The sequence below is a fragment of the Erithacus rubecula genome (assembly GCF_903797595.1).
Source record: "Erithacus rubecula genome assembly, chromosome: 31".
Lineage (NCBI taxonomy): Eukaryota > Metazoa > Chordata > Aves > Passeriformes > Muscicapidae > Erithacus > Erithacus rubecula.
This window is the reverse complement of record NC_136682.1, coordinates 171,995-198,193: the sequence shown is the minus strand read 5'-3', so window position 1 is coordinate 198,193 and position 26,199 is coordinate 171,995. Positions and strand designations below refer to the sequence as shown.

Sequence of the window (26,199 nt, the reverse complement as noted above, 5' to 3'; positions counted from 1 at the left end):
TCGGAGATGTGCCCAGGGCCACACGCTCCCCGTGTCCCCGAGTGCCCCACCTGGGATCGCGGTGTGCCCACGGCCCCCGTGTTCTCTGTGTCCCCCGTGTCCCGTTCCCGTGTTCTGTGTCCCCCCCGTGTCCCCCCGTGTCCCGTTCCCGTGTCCTGTGTCCCCCCCGTGTCCCCCCGTGCCCCGTTCCCGTGTTCTGTGTCCCCCCCGTGTCCCGTTCCCGTGTCCCGTTCCCGTGTCCCGTTCCCGTGTTCTGTGTCCCCCGTGTCCCGTTCCCGTGTCCCGTTCCCGTGTCCCAGTGTCCCCCCCGTGTCCCCTCCTCGGTCCTCCCACCCGCCAGGGGGCGCGCTGGGACGGGGCGGGGCCGCGCCTGGGGGCGTGTCCCGGGCCCGATGGGCGTGTCCCGGTCAATTTCACCTTTCCGTGTCCCGGGCCCGGTGGGCGTGTCCCGGTGACTGCGGGCGTGTCCCGGGGCGTGTCCTTGTTGCGTTCCCGTGTCCCGTTCCCCGGTGCCGTGTCCCAGGGCGTGTCCCGTGTCCCGTTCCCGGGGCGTGTCCCGGTCCCGTGTCCCGTTCCCGGGGCGTGTCCCGGTCCCGTGTCCCGTGTCCCGTTCCCGGGGCGTGTCCCGTGTCCCGGTGCCGTGTCCCGTGTCCCGTTCCCGGGGCGTGTCCCGTGTCCCGGTGCCGTGTCCCGTGTCCCGTGTCCCGTTCCCGGGGCGTGTCCCGTGTCCCGGTGCCGTGTCCCGTGTCCCGTGTCCCGTGTCCCGTTCCCGGGGCGTGTCCCGGTGCCGTGTCCCGTGTCCCGTTACCGGGGCGTGTCCCGTGTCCCGGTGCCGTGTCCCGTGTCCCGTGTCCCGTTCCCGGGGCGTGTCCCGGTCCCGTGTCCCGTGTCCCGTTCCCGGGGCGTGTCCCGGTGCCGTGTCCCGTGGCCGGGGCGTGTCCCGGTGCCGGGGGCGGGCCGCTCCGGTTCCGCCATGGCGCTGAGCGGGGCGCTGGCGCTCCGTGTCGCTTTCGCGTCCTTGGGGGCCCTGAGCGGCCTCTCGGCTTTCTGCGCCTGGAGCGCCGTGCCCGCGCTGCGCCAGCCCTGCACGGCCGCGGCCGGGGGGCTCTCGGGTACGGCGGGGCCAGAGGGGCCGGGGGGCTCTCGGGTACGGCGGGGCCAGAGGGGCCGGGGGCGGGGGCGAGAGGGGCCGGGGGCGGGGGAGAGATGGGGCTGGGGCCGGGGGGCTCTCGGGTACGGCGGGGCCAGAGGGGCCGGGGGCGGGGGAGAGATGGGGCTGGGGGTATGAGGGGACAGGGATGGGGCTGGGGGCGGGCGGAGAGCGGGGCTGGGGGTGTGACAGGACAGGGATGGGGGCGGGAGGGGACAGGGATGGGGCTGGGGGCGTGACAGGGGCGAGAGGGGCATGAGGAGCCGAGAAACCCCTTCCCCAGGCATGAGGGGAGGTTTGAGGGGGGATCTCAGGGCTGAGGGGGCATTTGGGGGGGTCAGAGCTGGGGGGTGCCAGGGCAGCATTTGGGGGGGGATCAGAGCTGGGGGGGGTCAGAGCAGCATTTGGGGGGTGTCAGGGCAGCATTTGGGGGGGTCAGGGCAGCATTTGGGGGGGGGTCAGAGCAGCATTTGGGGGGGTCAGGGCAGCATTTGGGGCCGAGGATTCCCTTCCCTGGCACTGAGATGTGAAAGAGGCAAAGAAATCCTCTTGATTTCCCCAGCTGCAAACAGCTGGGCCAGACCCTCTGGAAGAGGAGTAAAACTGCACAAACGTGCCCAAAAATCTGGGAAATTCGGGAGGTTTGTGGCTCTGGGTTGATGTTTGAGTCCTGCAGCTCCAGGGCTTGCCTGGCTGGATTCCTGCAGGAACAGTAGAAAGTGAGAATTTAGAAAGGATCCAGGGGTGAGGTGCAGGGCTGGGCTTGTCTCTGCTTCCTCTCCCTCAAATAATAATAAAAAACGCTTTTAATTTTTAATCCTGGGGTTTTAAAACTGGGATTCAGCAGAGAATTTGCTTTGCTGGGTGGCACAAAACTGGAGGAGAACTTGACCAGAAATGCAAGAAAAAGAGCAAATAAAGGGAATTTTTCTGCTGTGTTCGTGTTCAGGGAGGAATTTTGACAGTGGAATTTTGACAGTGGAATTTTGACAGTGGAATTTTGACAGTGGAATTTTGACAGGGGAGTTTTGACAGCAGGATTTGCATACCCTCGTTAAGTGCCCTGGTTAAGCCAAGCTCTGCCTGTTGGTCCATTTTTATCTCGTTTTTGATGCCTCTGCTGTGCCTTTGGCTCTGTGCTGGAGCATGTTTATCCACACATTTCCTGGCTGGAAGAATTCCTCCTGATCCTGAGGAATCTCCAGGAATTTCTGCAATCAGTGTGTTGATATTTCCCTTATCTCTCAGAGAACCTTTCCTGCTTGGGAATCAACCCTAAATTTCACTCATTCCCTGTTACTTTACAGTCAAATCTTCATTATTTGATCCCAGTTCCATGGAGGGAGGACGAGGCTGGCACTGGAGCCCTCAGTTCCCTGTAATTATGGAATTCCAGGTGCTGAGCAGCCCTTCCAGTCCTTCCAGTTGGATTTGGGGGTGAGAAATCCCCAGTTTCTGCCTGGAGAGAGAAGCTCCAACCCCCAGCATCTCCAGGATGCAGATTTGGGATTTTTGGGATCATCCCAAATCCAAACCCAGCTTTGTTGGAGGCAGAAACTCCTGGTGGCTGCTGCAGCTCCACCCCAAAAAATCCTTCCCCATCTTTCCCAGGGGTTTAATTCCATTTCCACCCAGTCACAGGGATGCTCCTGGAATTCCAAAAACCTCCTGAAAAATGAAAAGAGTGGGAGCTGAACGCAGGATCTGGTACAACACCAGAATATTCCAAACGTTCCTCTCCTCCCAGAGCTGCTTTCCTAAAATATCTCAGTGTAGATCCCCAATTTTGGCAGGAAACCCCCAATTTTCACCTGTTCCAAACCCAGCTGAAGCTCCTGGGATCTCCCAGGAGAGGCAAAATTTGGGAAACACAAAACTGGCAAAACTTCCCTGTTGGAACTGGGGATTCCAGCTCCTTCCAGCTGTTGCTGCAGCTGGAGTGGATAAAAGGGAATTGTTCAGCTGCAAAAGGACTGAAGGCTTTGTAAACACAGAATAAAAATAAAAAAAATCTTGGAATTGGTCACCGTTTTCTGGCACTCTGCACTGAGTTTTTAATGTGATTTCTCCTTTCCCCCCTCATTTTCTTTGCCACATGTTTGGAGATGGAATTTGGATGCTGATTGCATCCAATGCTGGAGTCAGGGGGCTCCTTATGGAAAATAGAAATAAATCTGCAGTTTTTGTGTTTTTCAGAGGGTTTTTTTGTTTTGTTTTGGTTTGGTTTTTTTTGGCCTCTGCTGCAGATTTGCAGCTCATTCACAAAAAAACTCCCCTCCTTTCCCTGGGATTGAAGGATTTCTCCAGGAGGAGCCTGACAAAACTGTGGCTTTGTCCCAATTTTTGTTTGGATGTTTGCAGAGAAGGGAAGTTCATTTCAAAGCTCAAACAACCCAGATATTATCCAAATATTTGGATAATATGGGGAGTGAATAATATGGGAAAATATGTGAATAATCTGAGATAGTGAATAATAATAATAATAATAATAATGAATAATAATAGATATGATAGTGAATGAGATAATATGGGAGTGAATCCTTCCATGGGTTCCAGCCTATTTGAGTTTCTGGGATTCATTTCAGCTCCTTCCAAGGGCACTGGGATAATTTGGGTTTTACCCAGGAGTTGATTTGTCCTGATCCCTGTGAGCTCCTCTCTCCTTGGCTCTTCGGGGTTTGGATGAGGATTGGATCAGGTTTGGATCAGGGTTTGGATCAGGGTTTGGATCAGGTCTGGGTCAGGTTTGGATCAGTTTTGGGTCAGTTTTGGGTCAGGTCTGGGTCAGGGTTTGGATCAGGGTTTGGATCAGGGTTTGGATCAGGGTTTGGATCAGGGTTTGGGTCAGGTTTGGGTCAGTTTTGGATCAGGGTTTGGATCAGGGTTTGGATCAGGGTTTGGATCAGGGTTTGGATCAGGGTTTGGAACAGGGTTTGGGTCAGTTTTGGGTGAGGTTTGGATCAGATCTGGGTCAGGGTTTGGGGAACTCGACTCCCTCAGTATTTCGGGGTGAGAACACCAAACCTTGACTCAGCATTTTAACTTCTGCTGAGTCATCCACACTGGCTCAGCAGGGAGCTTTTTTTTGCTGACTCCAAACCCCAAATTCCCCATTTCTGAGGGAAAGGTGGGGCTGGAAACCCCAGAACCCGGGGCAGCAGGAAGTGGGGGAGCTGAATTTTGGAGAAGTTGGGGGCTCAGCAGCCCCTGGGCAGCGTTTGGCCACCGTGACTGCATCTGTGGCCACGGGGTCTGCCCCGGGGCAGCTGTTCCCAGCTGTTCCCAGCTGTGTTTCACCCCTCTCTGGGTGCCATTCTCACCTTCTGCTGTCACCTGCACAGGTGTGCAGCTGTTCCCAGCTGTTCCCAGCTGTGTTTCACCCCTCTCTGGGTGCCATTCTCACCTTCTGCTGTCACCTGCACAGGTGTGCAGCTGTTCCCAGCTGTTCCCAGCTGTGTTTCACCCCTCTCTGGGTGCCATTCTCACCTCCTGCTGTCACCTGCACAGGTGTGCTGGCGCTCTGGGCCCTAATCACGCATGTGATGTACCTGCAGGATTACTGGAGGACCTGGTTAAAGGGCCTGAGGTTCTTCCTGGCCGTGGGGATTCTCTTCTCTGCCCTCTCCGGGCTGGGCTTCTGCGCCTTCCTGGCCCTGGCCATCACCCAGCGCCAGTGTGAGTCTGGGGGCACTGGCCCTGCGGGGAGGGGTTGGGGGGCTGCCTTCGCCTCCCTCTTCGGGGATACCTGGAGGGATGTCACTGCATTGCCCTGCTGGGGCATCGAGGTCACCCCATCTGTCCAAAAAAGCTGGGATTGCCTCGTTTCTATTACCCATAAAACCTGGGAATTCCCTCATTTCCATTAAAAAAAAAAAATATCTGGGAATTCCCATCATTTCCATTCACTAAAAAACGGGGATTTCTTTATTTCCATTCCCCCCCAAAAATGGGAATTCCCTAATTTCCATTCACTAAAAAATGGGAATTCCCTCATTTCCATTCACTAAAAAATTGGAATTTCCTCATTTCCATTCACTAAAAAACTGGAATTTCCTCATTTCCATTCCCCCCAAAAAATGGGAATTTCCTCATTTCCATTCCCAAAACATCCCCCTAAATCCCGATTTTCCCCCTAAATCCCGGTTGCCCTGAATCCCGGTTTCGCCCGCAGCCCTGACTGACCCCCGCAGTTATTTCCTCTCCTGCGTCTGGAGTTTCATGGCTCTCAAGTGGGCGCTGCTGCTCAGCCTCTACTCGCGCCGCTACCGGGCCGAGTTCGCCGACATCAGCATCCTCAGCGACTTCTGAGCTTCTCCCGGGACGGGAATTCCCAAAAATCCCGCGGGAAAGGTGCGGGGCGGGGCGGGGCGGGGCGGGGACACTTTGGGGTCACTTTGGGGGCGCTTTGGGGACACTTTGGGGGCGCTTTGGGGGCGCTTTGGGGACACTTTGGGGACACTTTGGGGGCGCTTTGGGGACACTTTGGGGACAGCCCGGGTGCAGGACCCGCAGGAGCCGCCAGAGGGCGGCAGTGGCACAGCGCGGGTTGGGGCGGGGGCGGGAGACCCCAAAACCACCCGGGACACCCCAAAAACGCGGGAAATCCCCAAAACCGCCTGGGACACCCCAAAACCAACCAGGACACTCCAAAAAACACCTGGAACACCCCAAAACAGGGACATCCCCAAAACCGGGGACACCCAAAACAGGGGACATCCCCAAAATCACCTGGGCCCCCCCGAAACAGGGACATCCCCAAAACCACCTGAAACACCCGAAAAACACCTGGGACCCCCCAAAACAGGGGCATTCCCAAAAATGGTGAACATCCCCAAAACCACGTGGGACACCCAAAAACCGGGGTCACCTCAAAACCACCTGAGACACCTCAAAACCTGGGACATCCCAAAAACTACTTGGGACACCCCAAAACAACCCAGGACACCCCAAAAGCGAGGACACCCCAAAACGGGGAACGTTCCCAAAAGCTTCTCCAGACACTCCAATCCCTCCCCTTGCCCTGACCCCACAGCCCCCCCAAATCCCAGCCCCCCCATCCCATTCTTCCCCATCCCCACCCCGTTTTTCCGTGGAATTGCCCCGGAATTGTTTTTGCAGCATTCCTTCCTCCCTGCCTGAGGAATCTCCAGGGTCTGCTGGATTTTGGGGGGGAGTTTGAACCCACGAATGGCCCCCCGTGTCCCCAGCCCCTCACGGGGGCCCTCGGGGGGGTTTGGCTCTTGCTGAGGGTCTGATCCCGTTTCCTGCCCCTGGGGGGGTTCAAAGGCAGCAAAACCCCACAGGTTGTTTGAATTTCCCAATGTGCTCTCAAGATGTGGCCGGGGCGGGAGCGGCGCCTCGGGGGGGCTGGGGGGGCCCAGCTGCATTTGGGGGGCTCAGGGGGGGGCTGGGGGGGCCCAGCTGCATTTGGGGGGCACAGAGGGGGGCTGGGGGGTCCAGCTGCATTTGGGGGGCTCAGAGGGGGGCTGGGGGGGCACAGAGGGGGCTGGGACACCCCCCCCAGCTGAGGGTCCCCAGAGGGGCTCTGGGGGTGTCACTCAGCTCCAGGGACACCCCAGAAGGGTCCTGGGGCTCCCAGAGGATCCCATGGGTGGTGCTGGCCTTGGGTTTGGGGCCAGGCTGGGTTTGGGGCCAGGCTGGATTTGGGAACAGGCTGGCCTTGGGGCCAGGTTGGGTTTGGGGCCAGGCTGGGTTTGGGGCCAGGCTGGATTTGGGAACAGGCTGGGTTTGGGACCAGGCTGGGTTTGGGGCCAGGCTGGGTTTGGGGCCAGGCTGGATTTGGGGACAGGCTGGGTTTGGGGACACACCTGGAGGGACATTCAGGAGGGTCACAAGTGCCACAGCCACGGACAGGGAGCGTGTCCCAAACCCTGCAGGACACAGGGATATCCCCAAACCCTTCCAGGATGTCCCCAAACCCTGCAGGACACAGAGATGTCCCCAAACCTTTCCAGGATGTCCCCAAATCCTGCAGGACACAGGGATGTCCCCACATGTGGTGTCCCTGCTCCCTGAGTGTGGCACTGGCTCAGCCTGGATTTTCCCTTCATTCCCTGGCTGGGAAAAGTCTGAAAATCCCCCAAATTCCAGCTCATCCTGAGGGTCTGGGGGTGAGGAAAAGTCCCTGAGTGCCGTGGTTTGGGTTTGCCAATTCTCAGTTTCCCTGGTGTGGGGTGGGATTAGGAGGAGAGCAAAACAAGCTCGGCTTTAAATGGTACCAAAAAAAAAAAACAAACCAACCCAAAAATCTTTATAATAGAAACTGTAAGAAAAAAAGAATAAAACTCAGAATAAAACTTTTAGTTCCCACTGAGGAGGGAGTCAGGAAAATCCCAAAGGAGTGTCCTGGCTCCCAGGGAGGGACACAAGGACACACAGAGAAGGATTTGGGTGAGGTTTGGGGCTGCAGCTCCCAAAAGGAGCCGTGGGTGTGGGGATGAGCTGGGCCTGAGCCAGGAGCTGCGAGGGAGGGGAGGAACCCCACAACTGGGAATGGTTACTGGGGCTTTATTTTTAGGACAATTCTCAGCTTGGAGAGCGACCAAAGGGAATAAAATGGTTCAATATGGGCACAGTGCTGAGCGAGGAGGCTGAAACTCCCCAGGCTGGGATTTTGGGAAGAGTTTTTGGGATTTGTGGAGAGCCCAGAGGGGTCATTGGGGGGTCCCCATTTTTAAGTGGCCTTTATCCCTTTTTTATGCCCTTTTTACCCTTTCTTAAAGCTTTTTTTACCCTTTTAAATGCTTTTTTACCCCTTTTAAAATGCCTTTTTACCCCTTTTTATGCTTTTTTTTTTTTTACCACTTTTTTATATTGATAAATCCCGAATAAATCCAGCCCTTGGGAAACCCCAAATTCCACCCAAACCCCCAACCCACCACGACTCTGTGACAATTTCACTCCTCCAGTCTGAAAGAAAAAATCCTTTTATTCCTGATGGAGGAGCTGGATTGGAACAGCAGGAGAGGAACCTGGGGGGCTCCATCCCTTCCTCCTCCACCTTTTCCCAAACCCCCAAAAATTCAACTTCACATCCCAAAACCCTGAGATCTTTCAGCCGATTCACCAGCCCCATAAAAACCCCCAAAACCTGGGAGAGAAACCCAACCCCACCCCATCCTCCCCCCGCTCCGTGCAGATCAAACACTTTTTAATCTCCATAAGAATTTCCTGGGACAAAATGAGGAAAATCTGGTGCTCTCATCCGCCCGGGCTCATCCTGGAGGAGCTTTTCCCTCCCCATCCCACAGCCCCTGGAGCATCCCTCTGCTGGGAACCCTCTGCAAAGGAGCTGCAGGACAAACCCCAAAGCTCCAAAACCCCAAAGCCCCAAAACCCCACAGTCCCCAAAACCCCCCAGCCCCAAAACCCCCCAGCCCCTCAGCCCCCCAGCCCCAAAGCCCCCAGCCCCTCGGCCCGGGCCCCGCTCCAGCACCAGGATCTCGTTGCAGCCGCCGAGGGAAGTTTCAGATTTTTCCTTTCATCTCCGGCCAGGAGCTGAGCCGAGCCTTTGCTCTGTGCCCAGATGTGGCTCTGAAGGTTCCAGAGGTGTCCAGATGTGCTGGGGGCTGGGAAGGGCTCTGGGATCGACAGTGGGGTCCTACCAGGGACCCCAAACGGGACCCCAGGCCCTGGGGACATCCCTGTGTCCATCCTGTGCCCATCCCTGTGTCCATCCCTGTGTCCATCCTGTGTCCATCTGTCCATCCATCCTGTGTCCATCCTGTGCCCATCCTGTGTCCATCCTATGCCCATCCTGTGTCCATCCTGTGTCCATCCTGTGCCCATCCCTGTGCCTATCCCTGTGTCCATCCCTGTGCCCATCCTGTGTCCATCCTGTGTCCATCTGTCCATCCATCCTGTGTCCATCCTGTGTCCATCCTGTGTCCATCCCTGTGCCCATCCTGTGCCCATCCTGTGTCCATCCCTGTGTCCATCCTGTGTCCATCCTGTGTCCATCCTGTGTCCATCCTGTGTCCATCCCTGTGCCCATCCTGTGTCCATCCTGTGTCCATCCTGTGTCCATCCTGTGCCCATCCCTGTGCCTATCCCTGTGTCCATCCCTGTGCCCATCCTGTGTCCATCCCTGTGTCCATCTGTCCATCCATCCTGTGCCCATCCTGTGTCCATCCTGTGTCCATCCCTGTGTCCATCCTGTGCCCATCCCTGTGTCCATCCTGTGTCCATCCATCTGTGGATCCCTCCCTTGTCCCTCCCTCCCTCCCTCCCTCTCTCCTCTCCCCCTCCCCTCTCAGCACTGGGATCACATCCAAAGGGAATCTGGGATATCCTGTGGGTGCTCTGGGGTCTCCTCAGCTCTGGCTCCCCCCAGGATTAAAAAAACACAGTTTTTATTCCCAATTTTCCTCCTTCCCAATTCCCAGCCCCAAATTCCCTGCAGGACCACGAGGGATGAGCTGTGGGATCAACCTCCAGTCTCTGATCCATGAGGATTTTCTGGGAAGGGACAAAATTGCCCCCCTGCCCTCCCCACACCTCCATTCCCCGATTTTTCCAGAAGGATTTTCCCCCTGGCTGGAACCCACAAATGTTTGTCTGGTTGCTAAGGGCACTCCTGGACTCCTCTTGGATTCCCACAAATTCCTGATTCCCACAAATTCCTTTTTCCTGAGGATCCCATGGCTCAGCGTGGGGCAGGCAGAGGCCGGGATGGATTTCTTGGCAATGAATTTTTGGGATGGATTTTTTGGGGATGAATTTTTTGGGATGGATATTTTGGATCCCATCCATCAGCCTGGAGATCAAAGTTCCCCTGATCTCCCCACACCCCAAATTCCCCCCGGTTGTCTCAGCAACCCCAAATGCTCCGAATTTTTGGCCTCCCCACAGCTGTTTCCATTCGAGGCTGCCATAACTGGAAAAACCTGTGGGTCCCAAAGCTCTTCACTTCCTTATTTATCAGCATTATCCTCATTTTTGGGTTTTTTGGTGGGTTTTTTTTTTTTGTTTTTTTTTTTTTTTTTTTTTTTGTATTTGGAGTTTTTTGTGGGTTTTTTGTGTGGTGTTTTGTTTTGTTTTGTTTTTTGAGTTGGTTTGTTTTTTTTTTTTTTCTTCACAGGGATTATTTTTATCCTCCAGAACAAAGAAAATTAGGTTGAAATAAAAAAACAATTAAAAAATCATAAAGCAAAGTCAAACAAAACCCTCAGGGAGCACCAAATGCCCCTGGCACTGCCTGCGTGTCCCCAGGTGCCACCTCCACTCTTAACCCCCGGGATGGGGACGCCGCCCCTGCCCTGCCCCTTCCCAGCAGGAATTTTCACAAACTCCGACCTCAACTTTTGGTGGCACCACTCGGGGCTGTTTCCTGCTGTCCTGTTTTTTCCCCCAAAAAACCCCAAAATCTTTCAAGATTCCCCCCCCCAAAACCCCCAAATCTTCCTGGGGGATTGATGGATGAGGGGAAACCAGAGGGATCAGGAATTGGTGGGAACGGGGAATTCAAATCTCCCATCCATAAGTGACCTGGGCTTTAAGCTGTTTTGTTTTTTTTTTTTAAGGCCTGAAATTTTCCCCGATGTGTCAAGAGCAGCACCAGAAAAAAACCCAAAAAACAAAACAAAAAAGCAAAAAAAACCCTCCAAAACCAAAATATCGCAAAAACCCCAACAGGCTGGAGGAGTCACTGAAACCACTTTGGTGCCTCGTGACCTTTCCATGAGAAGTTTGGATCAACATCCTCCCGAAAAAAAAGACAAAAAACACTGGCTGAAAGAACAAATTGAAATGTTTGAGGGAAAAGCCACAAAAGCCTCCAAATGTGGGGACAAAACCCCCCTCGGGGTGTGGGGCTGCTGCTCCTTCCTGCACTTCAAAGCTCATTGTGTTCCTGCCTCTGGGATCCCCATCCCAACCTCCCCTCCCCTGGCAAAACTCAGTTCTGTTTGAGTCTCTCTTTTAAGAGGAAAACAATAAAATAAAGACAAAGGAAGAAAAAGAGAATTAATGAAGGAATGAGGGGTAGGCGGCAGCTCTGGATCCAGCCCCGTCCCCAGAGAGCAGAGAGCTGCTGCTCTTCCTCCTGCTGCTCCTCCTCTTCCTCTTCCATTTCCTATTCCTCTCCTTCTTCCTGCTCCCCTTCCCTTCTCCCCAGGAGCCGCTGGATTTACCTGTCAGGAATGTGGAGATGGCTGAGGGCGCCGTGGGATGCCAGGAGTGGAGGCAGGGGGGGGATGGACAGACGGATGGACAGACGGATGGACAGACGGATGGACAGATGGATGGACAGACAGATGGATGGACAGACGGATGGACAGATGGATGGACAGATGGATGGACAGACGGATGGACAGATGGACGGATGGACAGACGGATGGACAGATGGAGGGACAGACGGATGGACAGACGGATGGACAGATGGACGGATGGAGAGTTGGATGGACAGATGGATGGACAGACAGATGGACGGACAGATGGATGGACAGATGGATGATGGCTGGATGATGGCTGGATGATGGATGGATGGCTGGATGGATGGATGGATGGATGATGGCTGGATGAGTGATGAATGAATGGATGGATGGATGGATGGATGGACGGATGGACAAATGGGCACAACCTCAAGCTCCTTTTGACCGGAGCCTTTCCTCAAGGGCCCTACAGGCGCCGCCCTCCCTTTGGTCGCTCCTTCCTCTGCATTTTGGCACTTCCCGCTCTCTCCTCGCAGCCCCTGCGGCCCCACCTGCCTCCCTCACAGGTGAAATCCTCCTCCCCCACCCAAACGAATATTTTGGGGTCAATCGGGACGAAAAAGAATTGTTTTAACAAGGCGCAAAGGCAGCGCCGAGCTCCTTGGCCGGGCCCGCCTGGCACCGGCCGCGTCCCCGCGACATCCGGGCTGAGCCGGAGCATCTGCGCCGGGGGCTCGGGGTGCGCCGGGAGGAGAGAGGAAATCTGGAACCCATAAGCTCCTGAGCGTTCCCTGCATTGGTCTGAGCCCGGTCCGCCCCCGCTCGCTCGCCCTATCAGCAGGAGCCCTTCCCAAAGCCATCCCGGCGCCTCCTCTCTGCTGGCCCAAAGGAGAAGCCAAGGAGCTCCTTGGAGGCTCCGCGGGGCTTTGGGGCGCTCCTCGGGGACCCCCGAGGGGCTCCTCCTCAGCGCCGAGAACCCCGGAGATGAAGGAGGAAAACCTCTCCCCGCCTTCCCCCGAGGGCAGCGCGGCCACCAGCGAGGACGAGGCCGAGCGGCTGCCCAGGAAAAGCGGCCGCAAGCGCGGCGGGCGAGCGCTCGGAGGAGCCCCCTGGGCGCAGGGCAAGCGCAGCCGGGGCTGCCCGGCCCCGCAGCCCCCCGAGGACGCGCACGCCCAGCGCGTCATCGCCAACGTGCGGGAGCGCCAGCGCACGCAGTCCCTCAACGACGCCTTCGCCGAGCTGCGCAAAATCATCCCCACGCTGCCCTCGGACAAGCTGAGCAAGATCCAGACCCTCAAACTGGCCGCCCGCTACATCGACTTCCTGTGCCAGGTGCTGCAGAGCGACCAGCTGGACCACAAGGTCGCCAGCAGCTGTAATTTCCTCGCCCACGAGAGGCTCAGCTACGCCTTCTCCGTGTGGAGGATGGAGGGCGCCTGGTCCATGTCGGCGTCGCACTGAGCTGGGTACGTGTGGTTGTGTCTCCCCCATGTCTCCCCCGTGTCCCCCCCGTGTCCCCTCCGTGTCCCCCCCGTGTCCCCGCGGCCTCCGGCCGTGTCCCGGCTCGGTGCTGGCGCTCCAGGGTTGGGGGATTTGTCCCACCGGGCCCCGGAGAGGGAGGAGGTGGCGATTCCCGAATTGCCCTGGGGTCACTGATCCCGAAACGAGAAAGGTTTAAAAGGGGTTTAAAAATCTGACTTATTCCCAAACCCCTGGAGGGACTGATCCTCGAACTGAGAAGGTTTAAAAGGGGCGTTAGAAATCTGATTTATTTCCAGACCCGTCCCGGCCTTGCTGGGGCTGCCGAGGTGTCAAACCCGCCCTGCCCTGGGGTGCCGCGTGTCCTGTCCTGTGCCCGAGCTCAGAGGCAGGACGGGATGCGCGATCCCGCGGGAATGCCGCTCTTACGGACTCAGCTCCATCCTGAACCTCCCTCGGGATGCTGAGAGGGGGGAAAATCCAATTGTCAGAGTTTTAGGGCTGGGAGGAATCGGGAACAGGAGGAGCGAGGTCGGCGAGGGGCCGGAACTTCCCGCAGAGCAGGAACAGAAAATTTCCGAGGACATTCCCAGGAGCTCCGGGAACACCCTGGGGAGTCCCGCTGTCCCCAGGCTCCTCCTGCCTCTCCTCGGGCACTCAACAGCCCCAAATTCGGGGCCGCGGAGCTGCCAGCTCTGGCTCGGGGTGCTGAGCACTCCCAGGGGATTTTTTAAAAAATATATTTAAACTCCCTTTCCCAGCCAGATCCCTCCCAACCAGCAGGAAATCTGGAAATTCACGTATAGATATCAATTTTTGGGAGCAGATCCTGTTGTTTCAGACATTAAATCCTGTCCTTGCCCTTCACTGGGTGACGCCGGTGTCACCTCCCCTCGGGTGTCCCCTCTCCTCACTTTGGGATGCCCCAAAATCCTCCAGGACCTGTCGGGATTCTGAACCCTCCGGACCCCCTCCCTCTTCTGGGCTCCCCCTTTTGTGTTTGGCACTTTGGGGTCGGTTTCTCCAGTTTTGGGGGGGGTTTGGGGGGTGAGTTGCCGAATTCTGCAAAACCTGACTAAAATCCCTTTGCCCCGGGGGTGTGGACGAGGCTGAGCCCCCTCCCCCGCACCCCCAGACCCATTTTTGCTCCTGGCGCGGCTCCGGAGCTGTCACCGTCTCCCAGAGCTGGTTATTTAAGCCGGGTTTTTGGCAGGAGCTGCTCTCTCGTGATGAACAGAGATTATAAAACCCCGCAGACACTCTGGAGAGCTCCCGGCATCATCAGTCCCCTAAAAACTGATCCCGAGCGGCTCCATCCTCCAGCTGGGGAGGGAATCCCCCTCCCGGGGACACCCTACGCGTTTTGGGGTCCCCCTGAACAATGGCAGGGGGCAGAGGGAGGGGAATTCTCCCGGCAAAACCCCAAAACCGGGGAAGAGCCGCGGGGGAAGCGGCGCCGGGCTGGGAAGGCTCCGGGGAAGGAACCCCGCTGGGATTTCCACACGGAAAGCAGCCCCTGGATAACGAATCCTTGGAATCCATCGAAAATCGAGACTGGAGATGCACCCGGTGGGATTTTGGGGGATTTTGGGACCGTTTCGGGAACTCTGAGGGGGTTTAGACTCTTTTTAGGGGGCGCGGAGAGGGAGGGGGAAGGGGCGATGGAAATGTTGGGGTGCCCAAAACGACCCCAAATAAAACCCAGGGCGAATTTCCAGGGTTCAATCCTCGCGTTTCCTACGGAAACGGCGATGGTGAAACTATGAAATATCCGAGTGGGGGTGGAACAGCGAGGTGTGGATGTCAGCCAGGAGACAAAGAGCGATGGGAGCCCTCAGGCGAGAGAAATCACCTCTGAAGCCGCCCCCAGCTCAGCTTTTCTCGGCGGAATCTTGAGCGCATTAAAATGGTTTCTTTCCCTGCTGGAGGAGAAAAAGCGGGCTGGGAGTGCCGGGGGGAGAGGCTGAGGGCTGATGTTCCTCGCCCTTCATTTGTCTCGCTGGATTTATCGCCCCTCTCGCGTTGCCCTCACTTAATTGTGTCTCCTGAAAGACCTTGGATAAATCTTCCCTTTGGGAATTGCTGCTCTCGCCTGGAATCGGCTTTGTCTGGCGGCTGCTCCATTTGCTTTTTATTTATAAACACCCCTGGCTGCTCCGGGGCACTGCAGCAGCTCCCATCCCTATTCTTTATTTATTCTTTATTCCCTATTTCCTATTTTCCTGCTCGGAAAATCCATCTCGAGCTGGTTTAAAACCTCCCAGATCGCTCCGCAGGCAGGCAGGAGAGCAGGGATCCTTCCCCACCCCAAATCAATCCTTTAAAAGCGGATCCAGCCCCTGGTTAAACTGGTCGGGCTGGTCCTGGACCCAAATTTGGGGGCTGGGTTCTCAGGAGAGGTGAGGAGCTGCCGAAAAATCCCAATTTCGGCAATCTCAAATTCTGGAAAATCTGTTTCTGGGTGATTTTCTCCTGGAACAGAGTAGGTTTGGAAGCGGGAGGGTTCCCCGAAATCTGCTTTTCCCTGCTGTTTTCACTCGGGATGGACGGGGAGGTGTTGGAGGGGCAGGTGAGGGGTGTGGGACAGTCCCCAAAATCCCGAGTTGCTCGCAGGGAATTGTCACAGGCGCGACCAGAGCGGCTCGATTAATTTCTCCATTAAAAAACCCTTCCACATTTTAATTAAAAAGAGAAAAAAACTACCCAGGGGGTTAGAGCCGCTCTCCATGGCAGAGTCCTCGCGCTGCTCAGGATTAGTTAAAATTAATCCAGACATAAAATCACGGATCCCACCCTCGGGAATGTGGAAATATCGGAAATATCTGCGGGTTTATGGCCCCTGCAAGGAGCCGGAGCTCGCTGGAGCTGCCGGGAGCGCGTCTGGAGCGAGCTCGTTTTTCATCCTCGTATTTCATCCTCGTTTTTCACCCTCGTTTTTCACCCCGGCTGTCAGGGGAGGCTCCGGAGCTGCGGGAGCGCCCGAGCCCGGCTGCAATTCCCGACCCTGGGCTGGACAAAGGCGAGGATGGGTTCGGGGAGCTCCGGGAGCTTCTCCATCCCAAATCCTGCAGGGTCGGAGGCTCCCGCAGCCTTTTATTTGTTTGGTTGTTTGGTTGTTTGGTTTTTCTTTGGGTTTTTTCGTTTTTTGTTTTGGTTTTTTTGTTTAGTTTTTTTTTTAGTTGTTGTTGTTGTTTTGGTTTGGTTTTTTTAGTTTTTTTTGGGTTAAACCTGGCCCAAACCCTCCCGAGGCTCCTGCAGCCCTCGGGCAGCCCTGAGACGCTTCAGCTTTTGGGGGATTTTTCCCTCTGTCCCCCAACCCCCGAGGGCGAATTCCTGCAGGATTTATTTGATTTATCCCTCCTCAGGCTCCTCCTTACCCCAGCCTGACCCCGCTGTCTCCCCCCAGGTCTCCACCTCCATGGAAGCAGCTCCAGCACCCGAAAAACCCCAGGAGCCTCCCTGGAGAAAGGAGGGAACGACCCCAAACCCTCCACGAGCCCAAAAACTTTGGGAAAATTTGGGGAGCCGCAGCAGGAGCGGCTTTGGGCTGGAGGAACTCGGGGCTGGAATTTGTTAAAATTTCTCCAGGTAAGGAACGATCCTGGTCTGAGCTGAGCCCTCCCCGAGCCGGGAGCGGGCAGGAGAATTCCTGTGGGATCAGGGGAAGGGCTGGAGCCCCACCAGGACCTCGTGGGGTCCCGAGCTTGGATCCCCCTGCGGAGGTTCTGCACTGCCAGGGACAAGATCCTGAGATCCAGGGATGTGATCCCAAGGAATGAGACCCTGAAACCCCGTGGACTGTGATCCCATGGACTGAGGTGATCCCATGGATTGTGATCCTGAGATCCTAGGGATGTGATCCCATGGGTTTTGTTTCTGTGGATTTTGGTGATCCCAGGGATGAGCACAATGAGGATTTGGGGGATTTGGGGGCCACTGACCCCCCCAGCCACTCCTGCCCCTCCAAACTTGCCCTGCTGGAACCTTCCAATTCCTCGGGATTGATCAGAAATCGAAGCTGAAGATGGACCCCGTGGGATTTTGGGGCCATTTCAGGAATTCTGAGGGGGTTTGGGGGTTTTGGGAAAGGACGATGGAAATGTTGGGGTGCCAAAAATGCCCCCAGTAAAGCAAAAGGGAATTTTTCAGGGTTCAATCCTCATTCCCTACAATTCCCTGCACCTCCCTTGGCTGAGCCATTTTTATGGGAACCATAAAAAAAAAAAAAAAAAAAAAAAAAAAAAGGATTTTTTGGCCTGTTTTGGCAGAAAAAGATGGGGGGAAAAAAAAACCCTTTTCAGAGAGGCTGAGCCCCAAATATTCCATGGGGAAGGAGTTCAAATTTGGGGTACCCAGAGAATCCACGGATGAGCCACAGGAAGACCCAGAGTGATTTTTCCCACCCAATTCCCCATTTCTCTGTGCAGTGGGAGTGGATTCCCTGCTCTGAGGAGTTGACTGCAGCCTTCAAAAATATCTGGAGGGGTTTAAAAAAAAAATCAAAACTTGATTAAAAACGGGGCTGAGGCAGCTTCGCTTGGCACCTCGTGGGAAGGATTTTACAGCTGAGAAATAAAATCGACTTCAGGAGTTAAAATCTTCATTCAAATAGTAATAAATTGTGCTGGAAAAATAAAGGGTAAAAAAACCTGTCTGTGGAGTGAGACTCTGGCTTCCAACTGAAATTAAAAAAAAAAAAAAGAAGTGAAATATATTTAAAAAAATATATTTTTCAAGTATTTTGGTGTGTCTTGTTTTTTTGTTTTTTTTTTTTTTTTTTGACCCTCTGTGTTTTAAATGAGCAAAACCCCCTTCAAATGAGGAGAAAAAAAGACTTAAAATGAGCAAAAAAAAAAATCCTTTAAAATGAGCAAAACTTCATCCTAATGACCCTTCTGACCCTTTTGTGGGGGGAAAAGCCCCCCGGAAATTGTGCATGGTGAATTCCTGCTGGTAAAATCCACGAGCTTGGGGGGTCCCCAACCCCGGGACCCCCCCAGGCCACACGAAGGGTTCTGATTCTTTTAAAACTTATCCTTTTTGTTTTTGTTTGTTTTTTTTTTGTTTGTTTGTTTGGTTTTTTTTTACAAAATCTCCTCCCGCTGCAGCAGCCGGAGCTGTTCCCCACTCCCCCCCAGCTCAGCCAGGGCTTTGTCCCCCAAAATCCCCCGGGGGGAATAAAACCCTCGGGATGCAGGGAAAAGGGAAACCGGGAAATCGGGAAATGGGGATGGAGCTCTCGGAGGCTCCGTCCCTGTCGCGACAGGACAGGGACAGCGACAGGGAGGGGACCGAGGGGCTTTGGACCCCCCGTGAGCGCAGCGGGAATGGGGGAACCGCGGCTGGGGAGGGGATTTGGGGGTGGCCGACCCCCCCCCAGGGCCTCGGGAAGGGCTCCGGGGCCGGGATGGAGCCGGGATGGAGTCGGGATGGAGCCGGGATGGAGTCGGGATGGAGCCGGGCTCACATCGGCAGCGCCCGCAGAGCAAATCCGAGCCCGCGGGCAGCGGGGGCCGGAGGGACCCCCGGGCACCGCCCGAGCTCCGGCCCCGCTCCCAATTCTCCTCGGCACTCTCCAAATCTTCCTCGGGAAACTCCGAATTTTCCTCAACGCTCCGAATTTCCCTCTGCAAGCTCCGAATTCCCCTCAGGGCGCTCCGAGGTTTCCAGAGGATGCCCCAAATTTCCTCAGAACGCTCCGAATTTCCCCCCGTGCCCAAACCAGCTCCGGCCCCGTCACTGCCGCTCAGTCCCGGTGTCCCAGCAGCGCCAGGGGAACCGGGAAGTTTTTAGGGAGCTCCTGGAGCCCCCGGGCTGCTCCTCCCGGGCACTGGGGGGGCTCTGGGGGCCGCCCCCAGGGGGTCCCGAGCGTCCATCCCAATGTCCGACCCTTCCCAGTGAGGTGGGTCCCGAATCGGGGTGGGGGGCTGTGCCGCAGGGCCGGGGGGTTTCACCCCTCCCGAGGGGTCCCAAAATTGAGCGGGGGGACTCGGGGGTCTCCATGGATGCCGGAACGTCCCTTCCAGGAATCTGGAGCGAGGGGGACAAACGGGAACCGGGATCCTGTCACTGGTTCACGGCTCCTCCTGCTCCATCGGCTCCTCCTGTGCCCTGCGGGGGAGCGGGGACAGTGAGGGACCCGCGGGGACAGGGACAAAGGGAGGGGACAGGGACAAAGGGACCCGCGGGGACAGGGACAAAGGGAGGGGACAGGGAGGGACCCGCGGGGACAGGGACAAAAGGGAGGGGACAGGGACAAAGGGACCCGCGGGGACAGGGACAAAGGGAGGAGACAGGGACAAAGGGACCCGCGGGGACAGGGACAAAGGGAGGGGACAGGGAGGGATCCCGGGACAGGGACAAAAGGGACAGGGACAAAGAGAGGGGACACCAGGGGACCCGCGGTGACATGGGGACCTTGGGAGAAGGGAGGGGACACCAGGGGACCTGCTGGCAGGATCTGACACCCCCCGCCCCACAGTCAGGAGGCTTTGGGGGGGTTTTCATTCGGGAAAAGCCCAGAAATGACCCCCAGAATGTCACCCAGGGTTTGGGGGGAGCCTCACCCCGCCCTGCTGCCACCCCCCCAGCACGGGACAGTCCCCCCAGGGGTGTCACCTCTTGTCCCCCATCACGGCCACCGAGAGCGAGGCCAGGGCCGTCACCGTCTCCACCTCGTCGGCCTCGTGGCGCTGAGCCTCGAGAAAGGAGCAGCTGAGCCTGGAGGCGAAACGCTGCACGGACACCCAGTATTTACCTGCGGGACAGAGGGACAGGGCTGGGGACACTGCGACAGGGGGTGGCCTGGGACAGGGACAGCCCAGGACAGGGGTACCCCAGATTTGGGGTGTCCCAGGTTTGGGGTGTCCCAGGTTTCCAGGCTCCCTTTGCAGGGGATGCACATTTGAGGAACCCCCTCCAGTGATGATGATGATGATGATGATGATGATGATGAGACCCCCAGGACCCTGATGCCCTTTCAGGTCCCTCCCAGTGCCCCCCACTCCTGGGCACTCACTCTGGACCTGGATCACGGCCTCCAGCGAGCGCACGGCGTTGGCGTTGGGCGGCCGGCGCAGCGAGTCCTCGGGGAGCGACTCCGGCTGCGGGGGGACATTGGGGACATTGGGGACACTGGGGGGACACTGGGGACATTGGGGACATTGGGAACACTGGGGGGACAATGGGGACATTGGGGAACATTGGGGGACAAGCAGGGGGACTGAGGATATGGGGACACAGGGGGTGGTGGCAATAGGGGACACAGGGTGTCCCAGGGGCTGTGCCCAGCCGGGTGGTGGCCCTGAGGGTCTCAGGGTGTCCCAGGGGCTGTGCCCACCCGGGTGGTGGCCCTGGCCTCACCTGGTGGCCCAGCAGCGCAGCCACGCAGGCCTCGGACGCGTCACAAATGGCCGTCAGGTCGTGGCCGCCTTCCAGCGCCAGCACCACGGCCCCCCCGGCCAGGCTCATCAGCTGCTTGGTCATGTAGCCAAAACCTGGGGACAGCCCGGGACTGTCACCTCGCCCTGCCAAATCCAGCCCCAAAACCTCCTGGGGTTCACTCAAACCCAACCCCAAAATCTCCCGTGCTTCCCTGCGAGTGGCCACCCCTTCCTGGGGCTCCCAGCCTTGGTGGTTCGGGGTCACCCCACCCCAAATGGGGTCACCCCAACCCGAGCCCTCCCCTTACACTTGGCAGAGACTCTGTAGCCCCCCAGGGGGGGTGGGTGGCCCTCGGCAGCGTCGAACCCGGCCGAGACCAGCACCAGGTCCGGGCAGAACTCGCGGGCGATCGGCATCACCACGGTCCTGGGGAGAGGGAGGGAGTCAGGGGGTCAGGGGGTCAGGGGGGGGTCAGGTGGTCAGGGGGTCAGGGGGGTCAGGTGGTCAGGGGGTCAGGGGGGTCAGGGGATCAGAGGGGTCAGGGGGGTCAGAGGGTCAGAGGGGTCAGGGGGTCGGAGGGTCAGGGGGGTCAGAGGGGTCAGGGGGGTCAAGGGGATCAGGGGGGTCAGAGGGGTCAGGGGGGTCAGGGGGGTCAGAGGGTCAGGGAGGTCAGAGGGGTCAGGGAGGTCAGGGGGGTCAGGGGCTCAGGGGGTCAGGGGGGTCAGATCCACTTGGGGGGAAATGGGGATGGGGAGTGGGGTCAGCCCCACCCAGGGCAGGGTTTTTGGGGACAGTACCTGAAGGCTGCCAGGTACTCGGGGTCTCCCATGGGGGGGTCGAGCCCCCCAGCCCAGGCCACGTTGACGTTGAAACCCTCGCCAGGACCAGCGCCCACCTGGGGGGGCAAGGACAGGGTGAGACCAGGGGGTGTTTGGGGTCCCAGCCCAGTTTGGGGGTTCCAGCCCCCTGTCCTGTGCCATGGGAGGCGGCAGCCTCAAAATCTTTCAGCCTCAAGAATGTGGGAATTCCACCCCAAAAATCTGGGAATTCTGGCCCCAAAACTCTGGGACTTCCAAGCTTTGAAGTCTTAGAATTCCAAACCAAAAATTCTGGGAATTTCAGCCCCAAGATCCTGGGAATTTTATGGCCCAAACCCTTGAAATTCTTGCCTCAAAAACCTGAGAATTCCAAGCTTAGAACTCTCAGAATTTCAGTCTGAAAAACTTGGGAATTTTAGCCCAAAATCCTGGGAATTTTAGCCCAAAATCCTGGGAATTTCAGACCAAAAATCCTGGGAATACCAAGACCCCCTCAGGGCGCTGCCCCTGCCCATCCCCCTTCCTTCCCGTGTCCTGCTGTCCCCTTTGTCCCCTTCGTCCCCTCCCACCTCGTCGGCGGCTCCGCTGCCCGGGAAGAAATTCCCGTCGTCGTGTCGGTGCAGGGAGATGTAGAGAACCTCGGGGTCCCGGTAGAAAATCTGCTGGGTGCCGTTGCCGTGGTGAACATCCTGCAGGGAGGGCGTGGGGAGAGGATTTTGGCACCTCTGGGGCGACCCCAAAACCTCCCAGAGCCCAAAACAGCCGGGTTTGGGTCCCTCAGCCCAGGATCTGCTGCTGCTCCCCCTCAGGGGTTCAACCACTTCCCGAGGAGCTGGAGCAGGAACCTGGGAGTGGCACCTCTCCCTGCCCAAAGCCAACCCCAAAATCTCCTGTGGTCCCCCAAATCCCACCTCAAAACCTCCTGTGGTTTTCCCAAATCCAGCCCCAAAACCTCCTGTGGTTCCCCTAAATCCCACCCCAAAATCTCCTGTGGTTCCCCCAACCCAAAAATCTCTGTGGATCTCCCAAATCCAATCCCAAAATCCCCTTTCCTGGCCCTGGGGATGTCCTGGGGACACTCTGGGACAGAGGGACACTCTGGGGACACTGTGGGGACAGAAAGGGGTGTCCTGGGGACACTGTGGGGACACTGGGCACTCACCCAGTCCACGATGAGGATCCTGCCCAGTTTCCCCTTCTGCTGCAGCTGCCGGGCAGCGACGGCCACCGAGTTAAAGAAGCAGAATCCCCTGGGAAGGTTTGGGAGTCACCCCGGGCCCCCCTGAGCCCCCTGCCCGGGGCTGGCACAGGGGTGGCTCCAGGGGGGGGTTTGGGGTGGTTTGGGGTCACTTTTGGGGTCCCCCCTCGGGGAGTATCCTTACATGGCCGTGGAAGGATCAGCGTGGTGTCCGGGCGGGCGCACGACGGCAAAGCCGTTCTGGGGACAGAGGGGGCAGTGAGAGCTGGCACTGCCAGGGGCACAGGGACAGTGACACAGAGCCCACCTGTGACCCAGGGTCACACAGAGCCCCCTGGGTGACACAGAGCCCACCTGCTGTCCCCAGGGTCACACACAGCCCCCTGGGTGGCACACACAGCCAGCGTCTCCAGGGTCACACAGCCACACCACCCTGGAACCCCTGGTCATGAGGTGACACTGCCCTGGGACCCCCAAGAATGAGGTGACATCACCCTGAGACCCCCCAGCGTTGGGGAGTCACCACCCTGCCCCCCCAGGCCCCCTGTACCTTCAGCTCCCTGGTGGCCACCTTGAAGGCCAGCTCGGTGACACTGCCAGCGGCCCAGCGTGCAGCATTGGACGAGTGCAGCTCGTTCCAGATGGTGTCACTGTCCACCTGGGGAGGGGACACGGCTCAGAGGGGACGCAGGGGACCCCTCGGGCACCAGGGGACATGTCAGCGACCAGGGGACATCTCACTGATGGGGACACGGCTCAGAAGGGACACAGCACCAGGGGACACCTCTGTAACCGCAGCCATCAGGGTTGGTGCCCCTGGCTGGTGTCTGTGCCAGCCCAAGGTGACTTTGGGCCACCCTCCACCGTCCTCCTGCCCATCCCCCTCCTTTACCTTCTTGATTTTATTTTATTTTAACCAAACATCTCGCTTTGATCAGCGCCACGTCACAGACTGAAAACCCCAAAATTCTCCTCAGGTGGGGGCCACAGATGGGGCGTGAGCTCCCCAAATTCTCCTCAGGTAGGGGCAGGTGTGAGCCCCCCGTGCCCGGGGGGGCAGAGCAGGGCAGGGAGGCAGAGCAGGGAAAGCAGAGCTGGAGCAGAACCAGGAGAGCAGAAAGCACCGAGAGAGGATCCTGCAAGACAGAGACAGGACAGGGACAGGGACAGGGAGAGGAGGGGACAGGGAGAGGAGGGGACAGGGACAGAGGACAAGGCAGTGAATGCAGAGAATCCAGGAGGGAAAGCTGTGAGTAGAAAGCTGGGAAGAGAAAGGATGAGTGTCTGTCCCTGCCACTGCTGTCCCCATGTCACCTCTGCCCTCCCCCCGTCCTGACAGCCCCTCCTGGGTCGGGGGCTCTGGATCCAGGATCCTGTCTCGTTTTGGGGTGCTCAGAGCTTCCCAAGGTCCAGGAGCAGCTCTGATCCATCCAACACCCCCCCGGGCAGCATGGGGGATCTGGGGGGTGCCAGAGACCCCCAAAAAGGAGCAGCCCTGCCCAAAGAGTGGGGCATGGATGAACAGTGACCCCCCAGTCCCAAAATCTGGAGGAGTGATGCAGCACTGACCCCTCCAATCCCAAAATCTGGGACAGGGATGGAACAGTGTTCCTCACCCCTCCAAATTTCAGGCAGTGGTAGAGCACTGACCTCTAACCCCAAAAATCCAGGACAGAGATGGAGCACTGACCCCCACACCCCAAACCCAGCACTGCCCCCACCCCCAAACCCAGCACTGCCCCCATCCCCAAACCCAGCACTGTCCCCACCCCCCAAACCCAGCAATGCCCCCACACCCAAACCCAGCACTGCCCCCACACCCCAAACCCAGCACTGCCCCCACCCCCAAACCCAGCACTGCCCCCATCCCCAAACCCAGCACTGTCCCCACCCCCCAAACCCAGCACTGCCCCCACACCCAAACCCAGCACTCACCCCCATCCCCAAACCCAGCACTGCCCCCACCCCCCAAACCCAGCACTGCCCCCACCCCCAAACCCAGCACTCACCCCCATCCCCAAACCCAGCACTGCCCCCATCCCCAAACCCAGCACTGCCCCCACCCCCCAAACCCAGCACTGCCCCCACACCCAAACCCAGCACTCACCCCCATCCCCAAACCCAGCACTGCCCCCACCCCCAAACCCAGCACTGCCCCCATCCCCAAACCCAGCACTGCCCCCACCCCCCAAACCCAGCACTGCCCCCACCCCCAAACCCAGCACTCACCCCCATCCCCAAACCCAGCACTGCCCCCACCCCCAAACCCAGCACTGCCCCCATCCCCAAACCCAGCACTGCCCCCATCCCCAAACCCAGCACTCACCCCCATCCCCAAACCCAGCACTGCCCCCATCCCCAAACCCAGCACTCACCCCCATCCCCAAACCCAGCACTGCCCCCACCCCCAAACCCAGCACTCACCCCCACGCCCCCGCAGGGCAGCATCACAAACGTTCTCTGGGACAGGATCCCTGCGGAGAGAGGGGACAGCGGCCAGCTCAGGGCGGGGCCCAGTGGCCCGGGGAGCCCCCCGAGGCGGGGCAGGGGCCCGGGTGCAGCCCCCACCTGCCAGCTTGCCGTTGTCCAGTTTGAGGCGGTTCAGGGGGTTGGTGCCGTAGAGCAGCACGTGGCGCTCGCTGTGGACACTCTGCAGCTCCTCCAGGGTGGCCTTGCGGCCCCGCAGGCACTGGGGGGACACGGGGTGACCGGGGGGACGGCAGGGGGTGCCCCAAATGGGGGGACACAGGGTGACCGGGGGGACGGCAGGGGGTGCCCCAAATGGGGGGACACACGGGGTGACCGGGGGGACAGCAGGGGGTGCCCCAAATGGGGGGTGAGGGTGGCACATCCAGAGCTCAGGTTGGAATTTGAGCAGCCCCAAATTGCAATCAAGGAGTCAGGGACAGGCCCTAGGATGGGTGTAATGAGGCTGGGCCTGGTAAAATTCCGCTGGTTTTTGGGGGGGATCAGACTCTTCCTGTGCCCAAATTCCAGCAGAGCCCAAGATGGGGATGGACAGACCCAAAAAAATGGGGATGGAGGGGGTGGGGAGGGGAGGGGGCAGCAGGGATGGGATGAAGAGGGGGAATGGGATGGGATGGGAGTTTGAGATGGGATCTTGGGATGGGGTGGGATCCATGGGATGGGATGGGATTTTGGGATGGGATTTTGAGATGGGATTTTTGGATGGGATGGGCTCAGGAGGGCCCCAGGTGGCTCAGGGGTGCAGCAGCCCCCTCACCTCGCAGCGGCCGCGCAGGCCCCGCTCCTGCAGCCGGGACCAGATGCTCTGGATCCTCCCGGCGTGCTCGGGGTGGTTGCTGTTGTCCCCGCAGGAGCACTGGTGCTTCAGCATCACCGAGTCATACACCAGCCCTGCCAGGCACCAACAGAGCTGCAGAGCTCCCAGACCCCAAATACTGACCAAAACCCCCCTGAGACCTGCCAGACTCTGCCCCAAACCTGCTGCCAGCCCATCCTGTCCTGCCCAGGACACGCAGCCCAGGAATGCGGCCAGGAGGGCGAATCCTGCCTGGAAAAACCACCTGAGACAAGAAGGGACCACCCCAAACCCCTCCTGGCACCCCCAAAAACCACCTGAGACAAGAAGGGACCACCCCAAACCCCTCCTGGCACCCCCAGAAGTCCAGGAATGACCAGGATGGATGTGGAGCTGCCCCAGAACACCCCCAGGTCCCCTCCTGTCCCCTGTGCCCCACCAGGTGTGACCTCACCTGTGGTGAAGTGAGGCTTGGGCGGCTGCTCCTGCACGGGCAGGGCCAGAGCCTTGGTGTCCTGGGCAGGGAGGGACACGGTGGCCGTGGCTGGGGACGACTGAGCCCTGGACAGGGGCCGGTGGCCAGCGGCCACCACGGGGGGGTCAGCCAAGGGCTGGCGCTTGAGGAGCTGCTGCTGGACCCGCTGGAAGGAGTCCCACAGGAGGGCCTGGGGGAGAGGACACGGTGAGGGGACAGGGACAGGGACACAGGACACAGT

The 26,199-nt window shown here is 58.3% G+C and overlaps 2 protein-coding genes and 1 pseudogene across 6 annotated transcripts in view; 2 read left to right on the top strand and 1 right to left on the bottom strand.

The window, feature by feature from the left end:
* Positions 1-925: 925 nt before the first annotated feature.
* SLC48A1 (solute carrier family 48 member 1) lies at positions 926-10,951 on the top strand. The gene is made up of 4 exons (XM_079329233.1): positions 926-1,112; positions 4,658-4,825; positions 5,322-5,500; positions 10,693-10,951. The coding sequence occupies exons 1-3, from the start codon at positions 974-976 to the stop codon at positions 5,456-5,458; spliced, it is 444 nt and encodes a 147-aa protein (XP_079185359.1). The 5' UTR covers positions 926-973; the 3' UTR covers positions 5,459-5,500; positions 10,693-10,951.
* Positions 10,952-11,938: 987 nt separating this feature from the next.
* On the top strand, positions 11,939-16,346 carry LOC306813700 (twist-related protein 2 pseudogene; annotated as a pseudogene). Its single transcript, XR_013777864.1, has 2 exons — positions 11,939-12,788; positions 16,208-16,346. The product of XR_013777864.1 is annotated as a twist-related protein 2 pseudogene (transcript).
* Positions 16,347-18,357: 2,011 nt separating this feature from the next.
* HDAC7 (histone deacetylase 7) overlaps positions 18,358-26,199 on the bottom strand; it is a 57,932-nt gene continuing 50,090 nt past the window's right edge. For all 4 annotated transcript variants that reach the window (XM_079329274.1, XM_079329275.1, XM_079329273.1 and 1 more), the window contains 14 exons: positions 25,938-26,148; positions 25,445-25,578; positions 24,769-24,889; positions 24,625-24,674; positions 22,751-22,858; positions 22,385-22,440; positions 22,165-22,252; positions 21,572-21,691; positions 20,982-21,079; positions 20,492-20,610; positions 20,164-20,297; positions 19,820-19,904; positions 19,420-19,558; positions 18,358-18,912 (listed from right to left, as the gene is read on the bottom strand). In XM_079329274.1, coding sequence (XP_079185400.1) covers positions 18,876-18,912; positions 19,420-19,558; positions 19,820-19,904; positions 20,164-20,297; positions 20,492-20,610; positions 20,982-21,079; positions 21,572-21,691; positions 22,165-22,252; positions 22,385-22,440; positions 22,751-22,858; positions 24,625-24,674; positions 24,769-24,889; positions 25,445-25,578; positions 25,938-26,148 — 1,500 coding nt within the window. In that variant the 3' untranslated portion in view covers positions 18,358-18,875. The remainder of the gene's footprint in view (positions 18,913-19,419; positions 19,559-19,819; positions 19,905-20,163; positions 20,298-20,491; positions 20,611-20,981; positions 21,080-21,571; positions 21,692-22,164; positions 22,253-22,384; positions 22,441-22,750; positions 22,859-24,624; positions 24,675-24,768; positions 24,890-25,444; positions 25,579-25,937; positions 26,149-26,199) is intronic.